The sequence below is a fragment of the Heptranchias perlo genome, chromosome 22 (assembly GCF_035084215.1).
Source record: "Heptranchias perlo isolate sHepPer1 chromosome 22, sHepPer1.hap1, whole genome shotgun sequence".
Taxonomy (NCBI): Eukaryota; Metazoa; Chordata; class Chondrichthyes; order Hexanchiformes; family Hexanchidae; genus Heptranchias; species Heptranchias perlo.
In genome coordinates, this window is record NC_090346.1 from 48315439 (window position 1) to 48336931 (window position 21493).

General features: G+C 42.8%; 1 protein-coding gene and 1 non-coding gene across 2 annotated transcripts in view; one reads left to right on the forward strand and one right to left on the reverse strand.

Annotated features, from left to right (window-relative positions):
• The window catches only part of eef2k (eukaryotic elongation factor 2 kinase), a 50710-nt gene extending 29964 nt beyond the window's left edge, over nt 1–20746 (reverse strand). The window contains 4 exon segments of the mRNA XM_068003070.1: nt 6444–6544; nt 10287–10334; nt 11652–11918; nt 20630–20746. Of these exon segments, the coding sequence (XP_067859171.1) occupies nt 6444–6544; nt 10287–10334; nt 11652–11864 (362 nt within the window). The 5' untranslated portion in view covers nt 11865–11918; nt 20630–20746.
• A 54-nt stretch (nt 20747–20800) lies between these two features.
• trnal-uag (transfer RNA leucine (anticodon UAG)) lies at nt 20801–20882 on the forward strand. Its single transcript has one exon. It is a non-coding gene; the product is annotated as a tRNA-Leu (tRNA).
• Nucleotides 20883–21493: the final 611 nt, after the last annotated feature.

The following is a 21493-nucleotide window of genomic DNA, read 5'->3' on the forward strand; positions in this document are numbered from 1 at the left end:
CGCCTTTCGCTACCTCAGGATGTCCCAAAGCGCTTTACAGCCAATGAAGTACTTTTGAAGTGTAGTCACTGTTGCAATGTAGAGAACCCAAGCCAGACCTAGGACTCTGTGCCTCCTGGTCAGCTGTAAAGCTCAGCAATTGGAGCTTCTCTAATAGAGCCACTTTGGGCAACACAAAGAACCTAATCATTATAGCTCTTTTATGTATCCCTGACACAGCAAAGGACAAAGGCAGTGACCAAGTACACCAGCTACAAGTAAAACTCCAAGATGAACTGAACAAAACACCAGCAAATATTGCAGGCAACAGGGAAAGCTAAAATTACAGGAGAAAATATATACTTTAAATTAAGAAATATTATTATGCTGCAGCTTCCTCAATGGTTCAGTGATAGAAAGATACAAACATAGAAAATAGGAGCAAGAGTAGGCCCGTCGGGCCTGCTCCGCCATTCAAAATGATCACTGTAAACAATTTTACAACACCAAGTTATAGTCCAACAATTTTATTTTAAAATCCACAAGCTTTCGGAGGCTTCCTCCTTCCTCAGGTGAATGTGGAAATGAAATCCTCGAACCTATCGCATTTATAAATCACAGAACAATGCCTGGTGATTACAGATAGTCTTTTCAACTGCCCGTTGTCCACAACCATCCACAAAATGATCATGGCTGATCGTCTAACTCACTACCCTGTTCCCGCTTTTTCCCCTTTAGCATTAAGAAATATATCTATCTCCTTCTTGAATACATCTAATGACTTGGCCTCCACTGCCTTCTGTGGTAGAGAATTCCACAGGTTCACCACTCTCTGAGTGAAGAAATTTCTCCTCATCTCGGTTCTAAATGGCATTCCCCGTATCCTGAGACTGTGACCCCTGGTTCTGGACTCCCCAGCCATCGGGAACATCCTCCCTGCATCTAGTCTGTCTAGTCCTGTTAGAATTTTATATGTTTCGATGAGATCACTTCTCATTCTTCTAAACTCTAGTGAATATAGGCCTAGTCGACCCAATCTCTCCTCATACGTCAGTCCTGCTATCTCAGGAATCAGTCTGGTAAACCTTCGTTGCACTCCCTCCATGGCAAGGACATCCTTCCTCAGATAAGGAGACCAAAACTGCACACAATACTCCAGATGTGGTCTCACCAAGGCCCTGTATAACTGCAGTAAGAGAGCCCTGCTCCTGTACTCAAATCCTCTTGCAATGAAGGCCAACATACAGTTCGCCTTCCTAACTGCTTGCTGCACCTGAATGCTCGCTTTCAGCGACTGGTGTACAAGGACATCCAGGTCTCGTTGCACTTCCCCTTTTCCCAATCTATCACCATTCAGATAATAATCTGCCTTTCTGTTTTTACAACCAAAAGTGGATAACCTCACATTTATCCACGTTATACTGCATCTGCCATGTTCTTGCCCACTCACCCAACTTGTCTAAATCACATTGGAGCCTCTTTGCATCCTCGCAGCTCACATTCCACCCCAGCTTTGTGTCGTCTGCAAACTTGGAAATGTTATATTTAGTTTCCTCATCCAAATCATTGATATATATTGTGAATAGCTGGGGCCCAAGCACTGATCCCTGAGGTACCCCACTAGTCACTGCCTGCCACCCGGAAAAAGACCTATTTATTCCTACTCTCTGTTTCCTGTCTGTCAACCAATTCTCAATCCATGCCAGTATATTCCCCCCAATCCCATGTGCTTTAATTTTGCACACTAACCTCTTGTGTGGGACCTTATCAAAAGCCTTCTGAAAATCCAAATACACCACATCCACTGGTTCTCCCCTATCTATTCGACTAGTTACATCCTCAAAAAACTCCAGTAGATTTGTTAAGCATGATTTCCCTTTCATAAACCCATGCTGACTTTGTCCAATCCCATTAATGCCTTCCAAGTGTTCTGTTATCACATCTTTTATAATAGACTCTAGCATTTTCCCCACTACTGATGTTAGGCTAACTGGTCTGTAATTCCCTGTTTTTTCTCTCCCTCCTTTTTTAAATAGTGGGGTTACATTTGCCACCCTCCAATCTGTAGGAACTGTTCCAGAGTCTATAGAATTTTGGAAGATGATCACCAATGCAGCCACTATTTCCAGGGCCACTTCCTTTAGTACTCTGGGATGTGGATTATCAGGCCCTGGGGATTTGTCAGCCATCAGCCTCATTAATTTCCCTAGCACTATTTTTTTTACTAATACTGGTTTCCTTCAATTCCTCCCTCTCACTAGACCCTTGGTTCCCTAACATTTCTGGCAAGTTATTTGTGTTCTCCTTTGTGAAGACAGAAGCAAAGTATGTGTTTAATTGTTCTGCCGTTTCTTTGTTCCCCATTATAATTTCTCCTATTTCTGACTATAAGGGACCTACATTTGTCTTCACTAATCTTTTTCTCTTGACATATTTATAGAAGCTTTTACAGTCAGTTTTTATGTTCCCTGCTAGTTTACTCTCATACTCTATTTTTCCCCTCTTAATCAATCTCTTTGTCCTCCTTTGCTGAATTCTGAACTGCTCCCAATCCTCAGGCTTGCCGCTTTTTCTGGCAATTTTATATGTCTCCTCTTTGGATCTAATACTATCCCTAATTTCTTTTGTAAGCCACGGTTGAGCCACCTTTCCTGTTTTATTTTTGCACCAGACAGGAATGAATAATTGTTGTAATTCCTGCACACCTTCTTTAAATATTAGCCACTGCCCATCCACCATCATCCCTTTTAGTAAAGTTCCCCAATCTATCATCGCCAACTCGCACCTCATACTTTCATAATTTCCTTTATTTAGATTCAGGACCCTAGTTTCGGATTCAACTACTTCACTCTCCATGTTAATGAGAATTAAAGGCACCACCGGTGTGATATTGAGCCAAACAGATCAGAAGGTCCTAGTTTCAAATACTGATCTGTGTTAAGTTAACTGTCGAAGTGCTACAATTGGCCTGAGTGTCTCTGGGCTAGAGAGGTGAATCAGCCAGGGTTCCTAATGCTGATTGTTATTCAGTGGCTCTCCCGCTGGAAAGGGCACGTGTGGGACATCAGGCGAGAACAGGATCAGGCTCTGCTGTGATGTCCTTTATGAATAGCCTGCTGACATTCACTGTCTAGGCACAGACATATGGTCACTTGGGTATAACACCAGAAGAAATAAAGTCATTAACTTTAGGGGTGGAAGGGGAAAAGGGAGTTCTGACGAAAGGTCATCGACCTGAAACGTCATCGACCTGAAACGTTGGGCATAAATGTAGCCTGGAGACGGGAAGGGGGCAGGGGAAAGTCGAATTGTGGACGGGAAACCCGGAAGTACAGGTTTCCCGGACATCCTTACGATTTTGTCGTAAGCACGTCTTATTTTTTTGACAGTTTCCTGCCCGACAGGCCAGCCAGTTTGACGGTCAGTCATCGGGGGGAAGGGTCAGTCATCATGGGTGGAAATCAGGGGTCGGCGATCGTTGGAGGGGTGTTTAGGGGTCGGCAATAGTGGGGAGGGGTCACAATCATTGTGGGGGGGGGTTCGGTGCAGGTAGGTTTGTTGGGCCTGGGGGGGGGGGGGGGGAAGCACGCCTGCTCCTCCAGGCCCACAAGCTGTGCCAGAAAGGCGCTTACCTTCAGTTTCGGGCCTTTTCGCCTCCTCTCACACGGTATGAAGGAGGAGGTCCGGGAATCCCTGCCCCAAGGGCTAAAATCATCAAAGCTTTGAAAATAGAGACCCACAGCCTCCTTAAAAGCTTTGAATGTTCGACCCGTCTCCTGAGAGCGGGATGGTTGCCCGCCCCAGTGAAAACCGGAAATGGGCGTGTTGGAGGCAGAGTTTAGATTTTTACAATTTTGACTGCCCCCCACCGCCCCCAACCCACCAGTTTTTCCAAGCTAAAATCATGCCTGTTAACTCTGTTTCTCTCTCCACAGATACTGCCTGGCCTGCTGAGTATTTCCAACATTTTCTGTTTTTATTTAAGGGGAAAAGGTAGTTCGTAATCTCAATTTTCCAGTAAAATATCCCCCCCAAAAAACTCAGTATCATTTGCAGACTATATTTACAGCCTGGGAAAGTAACAGCTGCTACAGAAAGAATCTGCTACCAAAAAAAACCACCCCCAACCCCCCACCCCCAACTCAAATCTATCCTCCACGATACTGTTTACTGCTAGAACAGCTTGCTGTTAAATTTTACCTACAAAAATTTTACCCACTGCTCCAAGAAGCTTGGCTGCGTAGCACATCCTGTAACTAACTCCGTGAGCAGAGCATGAATAGTGAGGTCACTGCGGTACCTTTTTGATGGCCAGATCATCAGATTTTTATTTTCCACAATAAAAAGTTTTAAAGCATTTTACAACCAGACTTGCAGAAACTTCCATTTCTAGTAGAAACTGACTGGTCCATTTTTGGCTCATGAATAGGAAAATAATTGTTAACAGTCTGAATAGCAGCCACATAGTATAGTCTGCAACAGATCACATTACTCTACTGTGATGCTTTGTAAAAACAGTGTGCTGGGGTTATTCCTAAAAGCATGAAACAATTACCAGATGCTTTAATTACAAGATACTTCAATTACAAGATATATCCGCAGATACAGATATGTATGTTCAGTTTCCAGTGGGTTTAACATAAACTGCAGAGTTGCAAGTTTGACTGAGCTGGCAAGTAGCCAGGTTCAATAATAAATCTCGAACATAGCGTCCTGCTGTAGCTTTGCAACAGTCAACCAGTGTTATTGATGCTTGCTCACAATATCGCTATTTAAAGGTTGCCCCCTCATGTGCAGGATTTTACAGCACTGTTTTTAATCAGCAGAGGGGTCCAAGCAAGGTTTAAAGCAGGAGAGGAATTTCAATTATACTGAAATACTAAACAGGAAATAAAAATAAATCTTTGAGCTGAAATTCCTTCAACGGTTTAGTGTACAATATTTATGAAGCTTAGTTAAATTCTAGTAGAAGCATTTTTTCTCTCCTGAAGACGTCAAAGCCTTGGAGAGGGTGCAGAGGAGATTTACCAGAATGGTACCAGGGATGAGGGGTTTCAGCTACGTGGAGAAACTGGGATTGTTCTCCTTAGAGCAGAGGAGGGTATTGGGAGATTATGAGGGGTTTTGATAGAGTAGATAGGGAGAAACTGTTTCCACTGGCAGGAGGGTCAGTAACCAGAGGACACAGATTTAAAATAATTAGTAAAGAAGCCAGGGGGGGGGGGAGATGAAGAGAATTTTTTTTAACGCAGCGAGTTGTTGTGATCTGGAATGTGCTGCCTGAAAGGGCGGTGGAAGCAGAGTCAATAGTAACTTTCAAAAGGGAATTGGATAAATACTTGAAAAGGAAAAATATTCAAGGCAATGGGGAAACAATAGGAGAGTGGGACTAATTGGATATATCTCTCAGAGAGCCGGCGCTGGCACAGGCACAAAGGGCCGAATGGCCTCCTTCTGTGCTGTATGATTCTATGAAGGTGATGATCCATCCTGGTGTACAGTTCCACAGGCATTAGCTGTCTTCTGGTACCTTGACCAAGTGACCATTCTTCATGCGAGAGTCTAGACAGTGAGCGCTGGCAGGCTTCTGAGAAGTGGAGGGGCACCACAGCTCAGTGCAATGCTGGCCTCACCCACGTCCACTTTCCAGCAGGGGTCACTGGACAGCGATCAGACAACCCTGTCCAGTGTTTCCCCTCCCTAGCTAGAGCACTAAGGACAACTGTAGCATCCCAACTGTTGGCCTGATGAGATCAGCTACCGCAGCACAGACCTGCATCCTTCCTGGTCTGCGTCACTTTGCACCACAACAGCGGAGCATTTGCCCATTAACCCAAGTGTAGCTTGTGGAAGTATTTACAAGTTAATGAGATGACACATACTTTTTGCAGTCCTCAATCCAACAAGGAGCGAATAGGCCTACCCATGTCTGTTTTTGAAAGGAACCCAGTGTTGATGAAGGGAGAAAAACTTCAAGTTTGGTTGACATCTGGTCAAACCACTTCTGAGGAGAGAAGCTTATGATCTCAAACAATGCCTCAACATTAATCCTCCTCCATTTAAAACAGCACTGGGTGCGAGGAAGAACAGTGTCTTTGTCCTTCAAACAAAATAAAATTGCTGGACTATAACTTGGTGTTGTAAAATTGTTTACAATCCTTCAAACAGGAAAATGCTTTCACACTTTTGTTGCTTTATTTCAGTAGAGCAGGTGAGAAATGCTACATGTAGCAGTGCAGTGAATTTATGTTTTGGCATGCCCCAATGACAGCTCTAAAATAATGCCTAGGCAGACTTCCTGTTGATCTTCAGTTTCAACAGATCTGAACTCTGCTGTTCTCAAATCCTGATTAATGTTTGTGAAATTCTGTTTCTCACAGAGTATTGTTTTCATACACACAGAGACACATATTTCAGACTCACAGGAATCAAAAGATGGAATTAAAGCAGCAAGAGATACAGACCTGTATCGAGTTGCTGACTCCGTCTCAATTTCTTCCAGGTGGAATTCTGCCCACGGATCAGGCATGTGTTTGGCTTTTTCCAAGGCATGTTTCCAAGCATCCTGTGAAACAGATGAAACAGCTCAGTGTTCTGATCAAACTTCTGGTGCCAATACCACATTTCATTTATAAAATGTATTCTACATAAGCTACTCTGGTTAGACCACTTTCTCATTTGTAAACCAGTGATCTACATCACAATCATAGAAGTGGTGGAAGGCAGCCCAGGCTCTTACTGCAAGGGTTCATAATCACATTGTACAAGGGTTCTTTTTTAAAAAAGGCCAAGGTCCAATAATAACATGATGTGGAGATGCCGGTGATGGACTGGGGTTGACAATTGTAAACAATTTTACAACACCAAGTTATAGTCCAGCAATTTTATTTTAAATTCACAAGCTTTCGGAGACTTCCTCCTTCCTCAGGTAAATGTTCAGGGAACATTTACCTGAGGAAGGAGGAAGTCTCCGAAAGCTTGTGAATTTAAAATAAAAATGCTGGACTATAACTTGGTGTTGTAAAATTGTTTACAATAATAACATGGTATTGAAGGGGGAGTGAATATTCATAGCCATCTATTTATAATATACACACATTTCCTTCTCAGATTGCAGTGCAGGGAGAAACTTAAAATGGGATTTGAGAACATCAGTAAGTGTACAAAAACGTTATATTATTTTAGCCTGCTCCAACCTGAATTTCAGAATTCAGCATATAATGCATGCTGTTAGTTAAAACAGTAAAGGTTAGTATCTGGATGATTGTTTCACTTATCAATTTCCACTGCTGTACTTTAAAAGAACAGAGAAATTCTTTAAACTCCTGTGAAATAAATCTAGGTAATTTTACCATAAAAGGAATGGTTCATGGTACAATATGTGGGTTCACTTGTAGTTCTATCTTGGATCTGTATGGGCAGTGAAAAGGAGTCTGTATTTTTCTGATACTGCATATATCTGCTATACCAAAATTTTTTATCCATTCACCCTGTCATAAAAGTAATATGACTGACAAGTCATTTATCTACAAGAGCCTACTTCCACCCCAGTAAAAACTCCTTTTCAAATGTAGAACTGAAAAGTTTCGACAGAACCAGTGCACTATCCCTTACAAACCCAGTTCACTGAAACCACCAAGATCAGCAAGCTATTGGAGCATTGTTTTCATGCAGTGAGTATTCAGTCACATGCCGAAGTTAGGTGCAATATTTGCTTTCACGCTAGTTTGCACCATAGCTGATTTTATCTCAATAAGTATACAGTACCAAGTAACCAGCCAAGGCCACAGGCAAACCTGCTGATCCCTCTTCTGGTTTGTTTCTTTTAAGGCCGCAATACATAGATTTCAATAAATTTTTACACTTATAATCAGCAAACACATAAAGGGCTGGTTTCTGCAAATCCTGCACACATGGATTTAGCATCCAAAGCACTAACCTTTTTATGGCACATTATACACTTAACTGAGCCAAGGCATCAATGTTTATTCTGAACCTCTTTTACTGTCCGAGCTGATTTACACACTTCAGGTCAACCTGACAGCGAACAACATGGTTTTATGTAGAAGTTCAAAAGTGATTGGGTAAGCATTCAAATAGCAACTGTAAAGGCATTTGTTAAAGTCTATAATTGTTAAGATAGTAGATTGCATTTATATTCCTTATGTCTGTTGCATTGTCAAGCTATGATAACGTTTATTTACAACTTTTTTGTTTCTCATTTGTTGTCATTTTAACAATTTCTTAGGAAAAGCTGAAGTCCATTTTTAATTGAAACCTTGGTTGAACATTTTCGCTCAGTTTGAGCTTTAATGTCATAGGAAAATAACTAGCCAATCTGGAACATCAAACAGTGGAAGAAATTAAAATGTGACAATACATGATTCCATTTTTGGAAATAATACAAGGGGACCGTATACTTGAAAATGTGAACTGAAAGATTCAGTTGCTGTTGGAATCTGTACATAGAATATGGCTAAATTAGGATAACTTGACATAAGCAGGAAACATTATGGGCGAATGCCTTGAGGACGGCTAAGGTTACTACGGGACATCTTAGCTTGAAAGTACAACAATGAGTTCTGTGAGAAAACAGGCTCGAGCGAGACCTTGAGGCAAGGAACTGTAACCATCTGAAACAGATACGGTCAGAACAAGAGAAGCAAAGACAACATTTGAGGAGGTAGAAACAGGAGAAGATATGACTGTCTCTGGTTAATCATAATGTAGCCTAAATCAAAAAGAAAAAGAAAAAGACTTGCAATTATACAGCGCCTTTCACAACCTCAAGACACTCCAAAGCGCTTCACAGCCAATTAAGTACTTTTTGGATTCAATCACTGTTGTAATGTAGGAAACGTGGCAGCCAATTTGCGCACAGCAAGATCCCACAAACAGCAACGTGATAATGACCAGATAATCTGTTTTAGTGATGTTGGTTGAGGGATAAATATTGGCCAGGACACCAGGGCTAACTCCCTTGTTCTTCTTTGAATAGTGTCATGGGATCTTTTACGTCCACCTGAGAGCGCAGATGGGGCCTTGATTTAACGCTCATCCGAAAGACGGCACCTCCGACAGTGCAGCACTCCCTCAGTACTGCGCTGGGAGTGTCAGTTCAAGTCCTGGAGTAGGGCTTGAGACCTTCTGACTCAGAGGCAAGAGTGCTACCATTGAGCGAGGACTTGACACTGAGCAGCAGAACTGAGGGGTATTGAGCTGCAGAATGAGTGAGAAAGACCAGGAAGTAAAGACAAAAATCAGGGGAATGAGAAAGCCTAGCAGGAAAAGGCTGATGTGAACGAAAGCAACAAAAGGAGGGCGGGGGAAACGATCAATGTCAGAGCAGCAGGTGACAAGGGACAGGCTGAGTGGAACAGTGCACCCAAAGCACTTTTAGCCTCAGGGAATTGCAGTCAAGAGCAAACACAGAGCTCTCCCATCAGTAGCACCTGCAAATATAAAAAGGAGGCAATCAATTGAATTTTGATAGCTATGGAGTGAGATTTGAGAGAGTTTTCTGCTCTCTCATTGGATTTTACCCCCTTGCCCCCTATTTTTAGCTCTATAATTTGAATTTGAGGACACTTAATAACGTACCACTCCCAGCAGTGTTTTGCCAATTTTTTTTTTCTAAAAGTAAAGTCACAGCTGCTTTCTGCTGAGTTTCAGAGCCCTGGTGCTCTCTGTATCATTGGCACCATTTCAAATAAAGAAGTACAGCACATTCTTCACATACACACCATCTTCGTACTATTTACATTGCTGTAGCGTTCAACCCTGACCTTTGACTGTACTTTGTGTGAAGTGAGCAGTTGACTCACGTAATGTACAGTACAACTCAAGTTTCTGCTCATCTTCCACACCCAAAATACATACAGTAAACGGAGGCATTGGATAGGGCTTAACAAAATATGTAACTGCTGCTGTTATTAGGGAGGAAAACAGTTGTTGCTGGAACTAAAGAGACAGATTTTTTGCTTTTTTTTTTAAATTGACAAACCACGTGAAATCAATAACTAGTGATTAGATGATGCCAAGCTTAGATTTCAAATCCTAGAGACTGTGGAGGGAAGGACAGACTTGAGGGAGGTAAGGAATTCTACAGTGTTGGAAAAGAATGAATTAGAGTGGGAAGCAATGAGTCTCGGTTCAAATACAGCGAGAATGAAAGCAATTAAAATGAGTCATTAAAAGATGAGTTATGAAGACATGCAGGAAAACACACACCACATTATAAATAGATCAGGGAAAGGACGTTGTAACTTCAGAATAGGCAGTGAAATGATTACATATGTAGGACCTACCCGACCTCGGTCAGTTAATGAGCCAAACTTAGAAGGGGTCTGGTGATTCTGAAGAATACATGAAAGATCATTTAGAAATACAGAAAAGCAAATACGGACAATTCTTATTGGAAACAAAAGCATCGTCTGTCAGCATTATCTTTGGCTCAGTCACAATATCTCATTATGTTTCTGATTATTAGAAAGTACCCATCTATATTTTTGATTCATGTAGCCAACACTAAGAAAAGGTCATTCTTGTTTATAAGTGAGGAAAGACCCTGACAGTTAACTGATTGTTTGCTGCACAAAATGCTATGATTTGGTCAAATGATTTCTCTGAGCTCCTATCGATTAATTAAAAAAGTAACATATAATTACACTTAAATACTGAAGTAAAACCAACTGATGAACGTTTCACTATTTTTAAACCATTCTTATATTTTAGGACTAATATGGGGGACTTTTATTTTTCCATCTCAGTTTTAAGATTTTCAATCTTCTAAAATGTTTCTTGTAAGTTTGGTGCTTTCTGCACTGGCTCACCTTTGATTATAGAGCTGTCTCTCATTTCTCCAGAACAGATTACTACAAATCTTAGGTAATCCCTGAGACAACAGTCGACTGATATGAACACGACAGATGCGTGTATAAATAAAACTTCCCTAAAACAGCAACATACATTATGTAAGAAACAAACCTAGACTGCAGAGATGAAGTTGTCTATAGTAAATAAAGTGAGTGCACAAGTTAAGTGGAATTGTCTAGACCTGAGGGCTTCTCAATTATTTATTCTAAAAGCATTGCATTATTTCAATACCCCCAAACTTATCAGTTACTGAAATCCTAAAAGTTGAAGGAAGTATGCCATTTTGAAATAAATAAGCAATTGTTTCTCGCAAATAACCTGCTATTTCTGTCTGAAAAATAAGACAAAGTCCCATTTTGCCACATAGATCCTTATCCAATTGTTTACACTGTTTATTTCAAATGTGTTGAGGTCTTTTTTAAAACAGCAGACAAAAGAATTTCATACCAATACATTTGTTACTAATATCCCACAGCGCGATTACAACCTAATTAAGGGTTTAGCATAACTAAACCCTACCCAGCACACCGTCAATTCCAACTAGGAAACTATTAGAACCAGTAACATCTAAATCTGGATATCAGGCTCATCAAAATGAATGCTCTCCGACCTCTGCAATCTTAAGGAGCCATGCTACTATGCAGCTGGATGCAGTAAAGTCTAGGTTTATAAACAGCCATGCTTTCATTTATTGCAGTAAATGCTGTTTAATACCACAAGCATTGTTTGTTAGTAAACATACATGTAATGGATGCACTAGTCAAGGGGCAAAAAAATGATGAATCTGCAGACCGTACCTTAAAGTTGAAAGACGACTTTATTGGGGAGCTGGAGGTTTCACAAAATTTGCTCTTCATGAAATTGCGGTTGCAGTTCTTACTTGGTTTATTATGGTCGTCATAATCCGTAATGGAGCAAAGATACTGTTCGTCATCATCACTATCAGCGCTTGAGTCTTTATTTCCATTGCCAACTCCTTCGATGTCAAAGATCAGATCATCCTCTGCCATGCTTAAATGTTGATATTCCCAGCCTTAAGGATTTGTCTTGCAAAACAGGTTCACCTGTGGAGCAAACAGATGGACTCAGAGAGACACAATCAAATTTGCTTTATTATTGAACTTTTTTTTTAAGGAAACTATTTAATAAGTAAAATGTTAGGTGTAATAATTTTCTTCAACAGTTTCAGTGAGTGTTTATATAAAAAAAATGATAAAGAGTTTACACTATTTATACAGCCACTTATATTTTCATTATACAGTTCTGTTGGAGGAGTCGTCTCACACATTTACACATGCTCTTTTTTCAATCATATTCCACCCACACAGGCATATTAAATACATACCAGAACCATCTGTTACTGTAACATCGCCTCTCTGTTTATGCCTTTATTTCTACCTCCCCTTTTATGCAGCTCTCTACCACACGGCCTATTCCTGCCAGGAGGGCAGGGCAGTCCAGATTGCAGAAGAGTCAAAAACTGTAAACCGAAACCAGTGAGGCTGGGTGACAGCTGGCCCCAGCCTCGGATATATGACTGTCTGAGGAAGTAAAAAGGTGGGACTATGAAGCAATGAAGTACATTGAGGACCTGGTGGTGCAGCAACAGGGAGTGTCGCAAATAGAGAGCACGTACCCAACTTCTGCAACGTCTCACGACAGAATGCAGTGCTCAGCTGCTAAAAGGCCACCTTACAGATATACCTTGGCCCTTCGTGCCTGTGCTATCCAATTAATCCCACTCCTCCCTGCTCTTTCCCCATAGCCCTGCAAATCTTTCCTCTTCAAGTACATATCCAATCCCCTTTTGAAAGTTATATTGAATCTGCCTCCACTACCTTTTCAGGCAATGCATTCCAGATCATCATAACTCGCTGCGTAAAAACAATTCTCCTCATCTCCCCTCTGGTTCTTTTGCCAATTATTTTAAATCTGTCTCCTCTGGTTACTGACCCTCCTGCCAGTGGACACAGTTTCTCCCTATCTACTCTATCAAAACCCCTCAGAATTTTGAACACCTCTATTAAATCTCCCCTTAACCTTCTCTGCTCTAAGGAGAACAATCCCGGCTTCTCCAGTCTCTCCACGTAACTGAAGTCCCTCATCCCTGGTACCATTCTAGTAAATTCAGCCAGACACAAACTGATTTTTTAAATTCTCACCACCCCCACTGCAATATGCTTCCCTCTTCCCCTAAAGGCACCGCCAATTCAAGCCGGGTTACAGCTCCATGGACACCAGCGATCCTCCATACTTCACCTGTGGCCGTTCTTCATGTGGCTACAGACCTAACAGGACACTGTTCTCACCCCCAACACCCACACTTGAAAAAAAATGTACAAAAGGTCTTTTTAAAAAAAAATTCTTACCCTCCTGAAGACACTGACGCTTGCTGGAGTACTGTTTCACATGCATTGGATGCTGTTCAGTACCCCACCCAGTGAGCCTAGTCAGTGAGTGCAGGCAGGCTATTCCCTTTTGTGGGGCCTCACAATCAAGCCCAATTCAATCCTCCCCTAACACCCTTGTGACCCGCCTGCATCTCCTCCAAACAGTTCCAAGGTAACCAGGAACTCCATGTATCACAAATTGGAGGGACAACTGTGCAGAGTTTACTGATGCACTACACCAAAATGACAAAAGTTACACAGTTTTTTTTTTAAAAAGTGTGTATCCTTGCTTTGGGGGCTTTTGTAGGGCCTCATACAACCCAGGCTCATGCCATCATCTGAAACACAGTAAAGATGGGCACTTACGCTATGAGGCAGTTCTCTTCAAACCTCTCACAAAGTAAAAGCCAATTTGCATGTTCTGATCGATGCAGCTTTGCTGCAAACATTGTACGCCTTGTCAGAGGAACTCAGATTGCCACTCTGTAGTATTTGTGAGTTGCACGCCCCTCCCCTCTAGGCCTCTGCTGCTGAAAGCCTGCCAGCTTTGCAAATGTGTGAGCAGATAAAACAGTGACAACACTCAGAACATCTCCACATCAGGTGTTCATAAAACACAGGGTGAATCGCTTGTGAGCAAGAAACACTGACCCAAATCAAACCCGTTGAAACAAAAACAAATCTCACTTTCCCCTTTAAAAGACTCAATATCATCTGTTAAGAAATGTAGAACAAACACTTACATAAATCTTTTAAAGCTCATAAATTCCAATTCCGTTATTCTCATTGTTAAAATCCATTACCCGGATCTTGGTTTGTAATGAGACTAATTTATAAGAAGCAAACTACCAATGATGATTTTTTAAAGACACCAACCTGCAAGTTTCCAACATACTCTATAGCTATTTGGATCTAGCCATAAACACTTTCCTTACAGTGGGCTAATGATATCCATCATTATCCACAAAACCATACCACAGCAACGTGCTACCCCCAGAATCGTTAAACACTTGGAGAACTGAAAAACATAATCCTTTGAAATACACACATCGTTTCTTCCTTAATATATCTGTAAAGGATTTTCTGCTTTTTTATAAAGTTTATAATTAGATGGTCTGTTGTAGATGAATTGATAGAGATTGATTGCTATGATTAGTCGACAACTCCATTATCATTGTATCAGGCAACTAACAAGAAAGGTGAACTAGATGGACCTCTGTTTTTTTTCATCTAGCAATTCCAATGTTCCTATGACATTGCAGGCAGAGGCAATTGTACCATGGTTAAATGTGTCAGGAATTTAGGACCGCAGGAGAACTCCCTTGCTCTTCTTCAAATAGTATCATGGGATCTTTAAGGCTACCTGAGGGGGCAGATGAAGCCTCGGTTTAGCGACTCATCCAAAAGACAGTACTAAACTAAAGTGTCAGACTAGATTATGTGCTCAAGTCTCTAGAGTGGGACTTGAACTCACAACCTCCTGACTCAGGCATAAGCACTAACACTGAACCAAGACTAATACTTACTCCTCCAACCTACCCCTGAGAATAGAGTCCATTATCTTGCCTGCTACTGATGTTAGTCAAATGGCCTGTTTGTTTTTTGAGTTATATTTGTCCCACTTTTTAAGTATACAGACACTACGTTTGCTCGTTTCCAGTACTTCAGAACATTGCTAGCATCCAGCGATTTTTCCATGACATCAGCCAGGACCCCACAAATTGTTTCCGTGGTGCTAGTTGAAAAAGAGCAGGCGTCAGCCTTGGCTCAGTGGGTAGCACTCTTGCTCCAGAATCAGTAGGTCGTGTGTTCAAAGTCCCACTCCAGTGACTTGAGCACATAATCTGAAACTCCAGTGCAGTACTGAGTGCTGCACTGTTGCAGGTGCCGTCTTTCTGATGAGATGTTAAACTGAGGCCCCGTCTACTCTCTCAGGTGGACATAAATGATCCTATGACACTGTTCAAAGAAGAGCTGGAGAGTTCACCTGGATTCCTGGCCAATATTTAGCCCTCAACTAACATCACCAATAAAAAATAGATTATCTGGTCATTTATGGGACCTTGCTGTGTGCAAATGGGCTGCAACGTTCCTCTAATTGGCTGTAAAATGCTTTGAGTGGCTGTGAAAGGTGCTATATAAATACAAGTTTTTCTTTTAACAAAGCAGGAAAGTTGGAGAGGAGCCCTGACATTAGCAGCGTCAATAAAACAGTTGTGATAACTCAGGTTTTGTACATATTAAGTCCTACACTTACCAAGTACCTCTCCACTGTTGACTTCAAAATCCTCCAGGATATTGGCAGCACAACAGAAACTGGATGTTAGTGTTATCTTCAACCATGAATACTCATTTAATATTTCAACTATTTTATCTATGTAATTCTATGTAATTTTATCTTCTTCAATTTCACCTCTTCTTTTATCTGTTAGAGTTCTAATTTGTTTTCCAACTGCCGGCGCAGGCTCGATGGGCCGAATGGCCTCCTTCTGCACTATAACCATTCTACGCTCTACTTATCTTCCTAACACACAGCATTTCTCAATCGGATATTCAGCAACTTCCTTCTTAAAAGGAGTTAATCATTAACAACACAATGATGGGAGTGTACTTTGCATCTGTCTTTACCAAGAAAGAAGCTGCTGCCAGAGTCTCAGTAAAGGGAAATGTAGTTGAGATACTGGATGGGCTAAAAATTGATAAAGAGGGGGTACTTGAAAGGCTAGCTGTACTTAAAGTAGATAAGTCACCCAGTCCGGATGGGATGCATCCAAGGTTGCTGAGGGAAGTAAGGGTGGAAATTGCGGAGGTGCTGGCCGTAATCTTCCAAACATCCGTAGATACGGGGGTGATGCCAGAGGATTGGAGAATTGCAAATGTTACACCCTTATTCAAAAAAGGGTGTAAGGATAAACCCAGCAACTATAGGCCAGTCAATTTAACCTCAGTGGGGGGAAACTTTTATAAATGATAATCTGGGGCAGAATTAACAGTCACTTGGACGAGTGTGGATTGGTTAGGGAAAGTCAGCACGGATTTGTTAAAGGCAAATCGTGTTTAACTAAACTGATAAGAGTTTTTTAATGAGATAACAGAGAGAGTAGGTGAGGGCAATGCAGTTGATGTGATGTATATGGACTTTCAAAAAGCATTTGATAAAGTGCCGCACGGTAGGCTTATCATTAAGATTGCGGCCCATGGAATAAAGTGGGCAGTAGCAACATAGATACCGAATTGGCTCAGGGATAGGAAACAGAGAGTAGTGGTGAACGGTTGTTTTTCAGACTGTTGGGAGGTGTACAGTGGTGTTCCCAGGGGTCGGTACCGGGACCAAAAGCAGGTTAATTTGATCCAACAAAACTTGGAAGTGTAGTAAACAGTGAGGAGGATAGTGATAGACTTCAAGAGGCTATAGACAGGCTGGTGGCATGGGCGGACACGTGGCAGATGAAATTTAATGCAGAAAAATGCGAAGTGATACATTTCGGTAGGAAGAACGAGGAGAGACGATATAAACTAGAGGGCACAATTCTAAAAGGGGTACAGGAACAGAGAGTTCAGGGGGTATATGTGCACAAATTGTTGAAGGTGGCAGGGCAGGTTGACAAAGCGGTTAAAAAAGCACATGGGATCCTGGGCTTTATAAATAGAGGCATAGAGTACAAAAGTATGGAAGTCATGATGAACCTTTTATAAAACACTGGTTGCGCCACTACTGGAGAATTGTGTTCAGTTCTTGGCATCGCACTGTAGGAAAGGTATGAAGGGCATAGAGAGGGTGCAGAAGAGATTTACTAGAATGATTCCAGGGATGAGGGACTTTAGATACATGGATAGACTGGAGAAGCTGGGGTTGTTCTCCTTGGAACAGAGACGGTTGCGAGGAGATTTGATAGAGGTATTCAAAATCATGAAGGGTCTAGACAGAGTAGATAGAGAGAAACTGTTCCCATTGGATGAAGGGTCAAGAACCAGAGGACATAGATTTAAGGTGATTGGCAAAAGAACCAAAGGTGACATGAGGAAAAACTTTTTTTTTTAACATAGCGAGTGGTTAGGATCTGGAATGCATTGCCTGAGGGGGTGGTGGAGGCAGATTCAATCATGGCCTTCAAAAGGAACTAGGTAAGTACTTGAAAGGAAAAAATTTGCAGGCTACGGGGAAAGGGCGGGGGAGTGGGACTAGCTGGATTGCTCTTGCATAGAGCCAGCGCGACTCGATGGGCTGAATGGCCTCCTTCTGTGCTGTAACCATTCTATGATTCCAGATAACTGTGGGATAGTGGGAGTTCAAACTGCTGCTTGCACTCCAAGGTTGCCAGTTTTGTACTTAACACCCTCTAGTTTTGCACTCGTAATTCGAATGAGACAACCTGTTTACATCCACATTACCTCCCCAACACCCTCTGCCCTGCTCCATGCTCTTGGAAGGAGCTGGATCAAGGCTCCTCTCAAACCTCTTTTCTCCAAAGAAAATAATTCTACCTAACTAGATTCTAATAATAAAATGCAAGGTAAACACAAAATGCAAATATATTTATACCTTATTTAAAAATTAAGCAAGTGGCGGGTGTTGTTCCTGATTTTAAAGCAAGCAGCACTTCAAATGTCACTCCAAAAATTGCTGACTGTTAGCAATACATCACTACTTTCTATTTTTGAATAAAAGACCCCTAGTAGACAGCAACCGTGCAAAGAAACTGTCCCAGGATGTTTTATATGCACGAACTGTTTAATTTGCACTGTGCAGAAGAGATAATACTCAAGACTGTTTACGCGTTCCACTCTGCGTTTATATTATATAACCACAAGCTGAAGCAAGCACAGAATGCACAGCTCCTAAAGGCAATCGACCAGTCTCTCCCAAAATTCTGCAAAGAAGAAAAAAATTTAGAAAGAAAATCGGCCAACAACGTGGCAGCAGAATTGGAAGTGACAGCCTCTTACAGCAAGACTCGGAATCTGACAACAACCAAATGACAGCGGAGGAAAGAGGCAGGGGGTGGCTGGGGAATTGCACGAAAGCCCACCTACCTGAATGCCATGTGTGAAGGAGATCGCTCGCAGGCTGACTCGGGGGGGGGGGGGGGGAGGAAAGGCGAGGAAGAGACGACCAGCTGTCACCTCCACACACACGGCGGCTGACCCGCCCCAGCAAGAGGGCTTGGCTTCGGCCAGTCAGCTCCACAACTCGCCCACTTCACTGCACGTACGCACAGCTCACTTCCAGCAAGAACACAGCTCACTTACAGCAACATATTCACTGCAAACTCCTCCCTATCTATCCCCCCTCCCCGTGTAACCAGCGTGTGTCTGTCACTGGAAGAGTAATCCAGAGAGTAGACAGCAACCGGGCAAAAACAATCTCAAGTGTTGTTCAGCTGCATTTAAACCAGGAACCAGCGGGAGAGGTTCTGCACTGTTTATTGCGCCTCGTGTTATATATATTGTTCAGGAACAAGTTAAAGGTGCTTCCTCTTCATGAAAAAGGGTGTTTTCAAACTTCATTTCCTCCCATTTGTTTAACACCACACAACGATATAAATTGCACTGCGCTTGCAAATCACATCATCATATAACTAAGGTTCATCGAGAAAGCTTGGCCAAACACATTTCCGCATAACCAGTGCCCTTTTAAAGAGGTAGTCATGATGTGGAGATGCCGGTGATGGACTGGGGTTGACAATTGTAAACAATTTTACAACACCAAGTTATAGTCCAGCAATTTTATTTTAAATTCACAAGCTTTCGGAGATTTTCTCCTTCCTCAGGTAAACATTTACCTGAGGAAGGAGAAAATCTCCGAAAGCTTGTGAATTTAAAATAAAATTGCTGGACTATAACTTGGTGTTGTAAAATTGTTTACAACTTTTAAAGAGGCAAAGTGTTATCACAACTGTTTTATTGACACTGCTATAATCAAGGCTTCCTCTTTTTTCAAAAGAAAAACTTGCATTTCTATAGCGCCTTTCACCACCTCAGGACGTCACAAAGCGCTTTACCGCCAATGAAGTACTTTTGAAATATAGTCACTGTTGTAATCCATCTTTCAGATGTGACCTTAAACTGCTCAGGTGGGTGTAAAAGATCCCACAGCACAATTTCGAATAAGAGCAGGGGGGAGTTCTCCCCCGTGTTCTGGCCAATATTCATTCCTCAACCAACATCACTAAAAAACAGAATATCTGGTGATTATCACATTGCTGTTTGTGGGATCTTGCTGTGTGCAAGTTGGCTGCCGCGTTTCCCTACATTACAACAGTGACTACACTTCAAAAAGTACTTCATTGGCTGTAAAGCACTTTGGGGCATCCTGAGGTCATGAAAAGTTCTCACCTCTACTACCCTACCTGATGGACCATTCCAAGTGCTGTCTCTTTAAGTGAAGTTCTTCTTGACATTTATCTTGAACTTTCCTTTCACAGCATTAGCCTGTGCCCCATTGTTCCTGGCACACCATTCCTACCTTGTATGCCTCCCCTCTCAGTTCCCTGTTAAGATCACAAGATAATTATGGATGAGGAAGGCCATTCGGCCCATCTTAATTCATCCATCCAGAACAATCCTACACTCCCCCATTACTGCGTTGAGTTTTTTTCTTAAATGATTCCTGGGTTTTCGCCAACACTGCTCTGCGCTGCAGCGTCCACTTGATCACTCTCTGCCTGAAGTAGTCCTAAAGTTACCTTTTACTAGTTTCAACCTATGCCCTCTGGTCCTACTTCCACTGTTTCATTTTCGCCTGCCTTTCCCTGCTGGCCTGCCCTCCTCTACCCACCCTCACCCTCCCTCCTCTACCCACCCTCACCCACCCTCCTCTATCCACCCTCACCCTCCCTACCCTCCCACTCCTCTCTACCCACCTTCACCCTCCCCCTCCCTCCCTCACGCCGTCCCTCACCCACTCTACCCTACCGCCATCCCTCACCCACCTCCTCCCACACCCTATCCCTCACCCACCCTCCTCTCTACCCACCCTCACCCCCTCTACCCTTCCGCCCTCTCCCACACACACACCCCATCCCTCACCCCCTCTACCCTTCCGCCCTCTCCCACACACACCCCATCCCTCACCCCCTCTACCCTTCTGCCCTGCCTCACATTCCCTCCTCCCTCACCCACCCTACCTTTCTGCCCTCCCTCACCCACCCTCCTCTCTACCCATTCTGTCCTGCCCTCCTACCCCACCCATGCCCTACCTGACTCCCCTATGCCCAGGTTGAGCTGCCCTGACTGGGGCGGGTGTGCGGCCGGGCCTGTGTTCTGTCACTCTCCGGTTGCCCAGCCTCCCTCCCGCCGCTTCTCACCGGGCCGCCGGTCTCCTGCCGGCCGAATGTTCTGGAACCGCGGACAGCAACCGATCACTAAATATGAACCCACCCTACCGATAAAGCGGGGGTAAAGGCCCAGTCCCGGGCCGGAGCAGCGCTTCCAGGATTCCGTGGTAACCGGAGGCCGAGGCGTGAGCCTCCGCCTCGGTTGCAGGGAACGAGCAGGCGGCACAGCGGCTGCGCAGTGAAGGGGAAATACCGGCTGAGAAGCGCCTCTCCCACCGTGGTAGCGTGGCCGAGTGGTCTAAGGCGCTGGATTTAGGCTCCAGTCATTTCGATGGCGTGGGTTCGAATCCCACCGCTGCCAGGGCTTTCTTTTTAAAATTACGCTTCAAAAACAAAATAATAATAATAATCCACAGAATGAAACTTTCCCTATTTACCATTAAATTAAAAAAGGGTCAAAAAATTATATTGCTAGTTATTTTTAATATTACACTTGAAAGCAAGTGCATGCAACTAATATTGTCTAAACTTGATTACAATCTGATGGATCCCAGTCCCACTTCAATGTTAGCATGAATGGTGTTGAAATAATGATGTGGAGATGCCGGTGATGGACTGGGGTGGACAAATGTAAGGAATCTTACAACACCAGGTTATAGTCCAACAAAATTTTCCTGATCTCAGTCTGAAACATGCCTTTAATTAATTTAAAACTACCCGTGCATTTTAATTAGAAGTAATATTTACCTCTTCCATTCCCTTGAGCATCTTAAACACTTCGATAAGATCATCTGTCAGCCACCCCCTCCTTTCCAGGCTGAAAAGCCCAAGTTTCTTTCAGTCTTTCCTCAGAATTGGATATAAACTCGAAAAGGAAAAATTTGCAGGGTTGTGATGAAAGAGCGGGGGGGGAGGGGGGGACACTAATTGGGTAGCTCTTTCAAAGAGGCTTTGCACAGGCACGATGGGCCG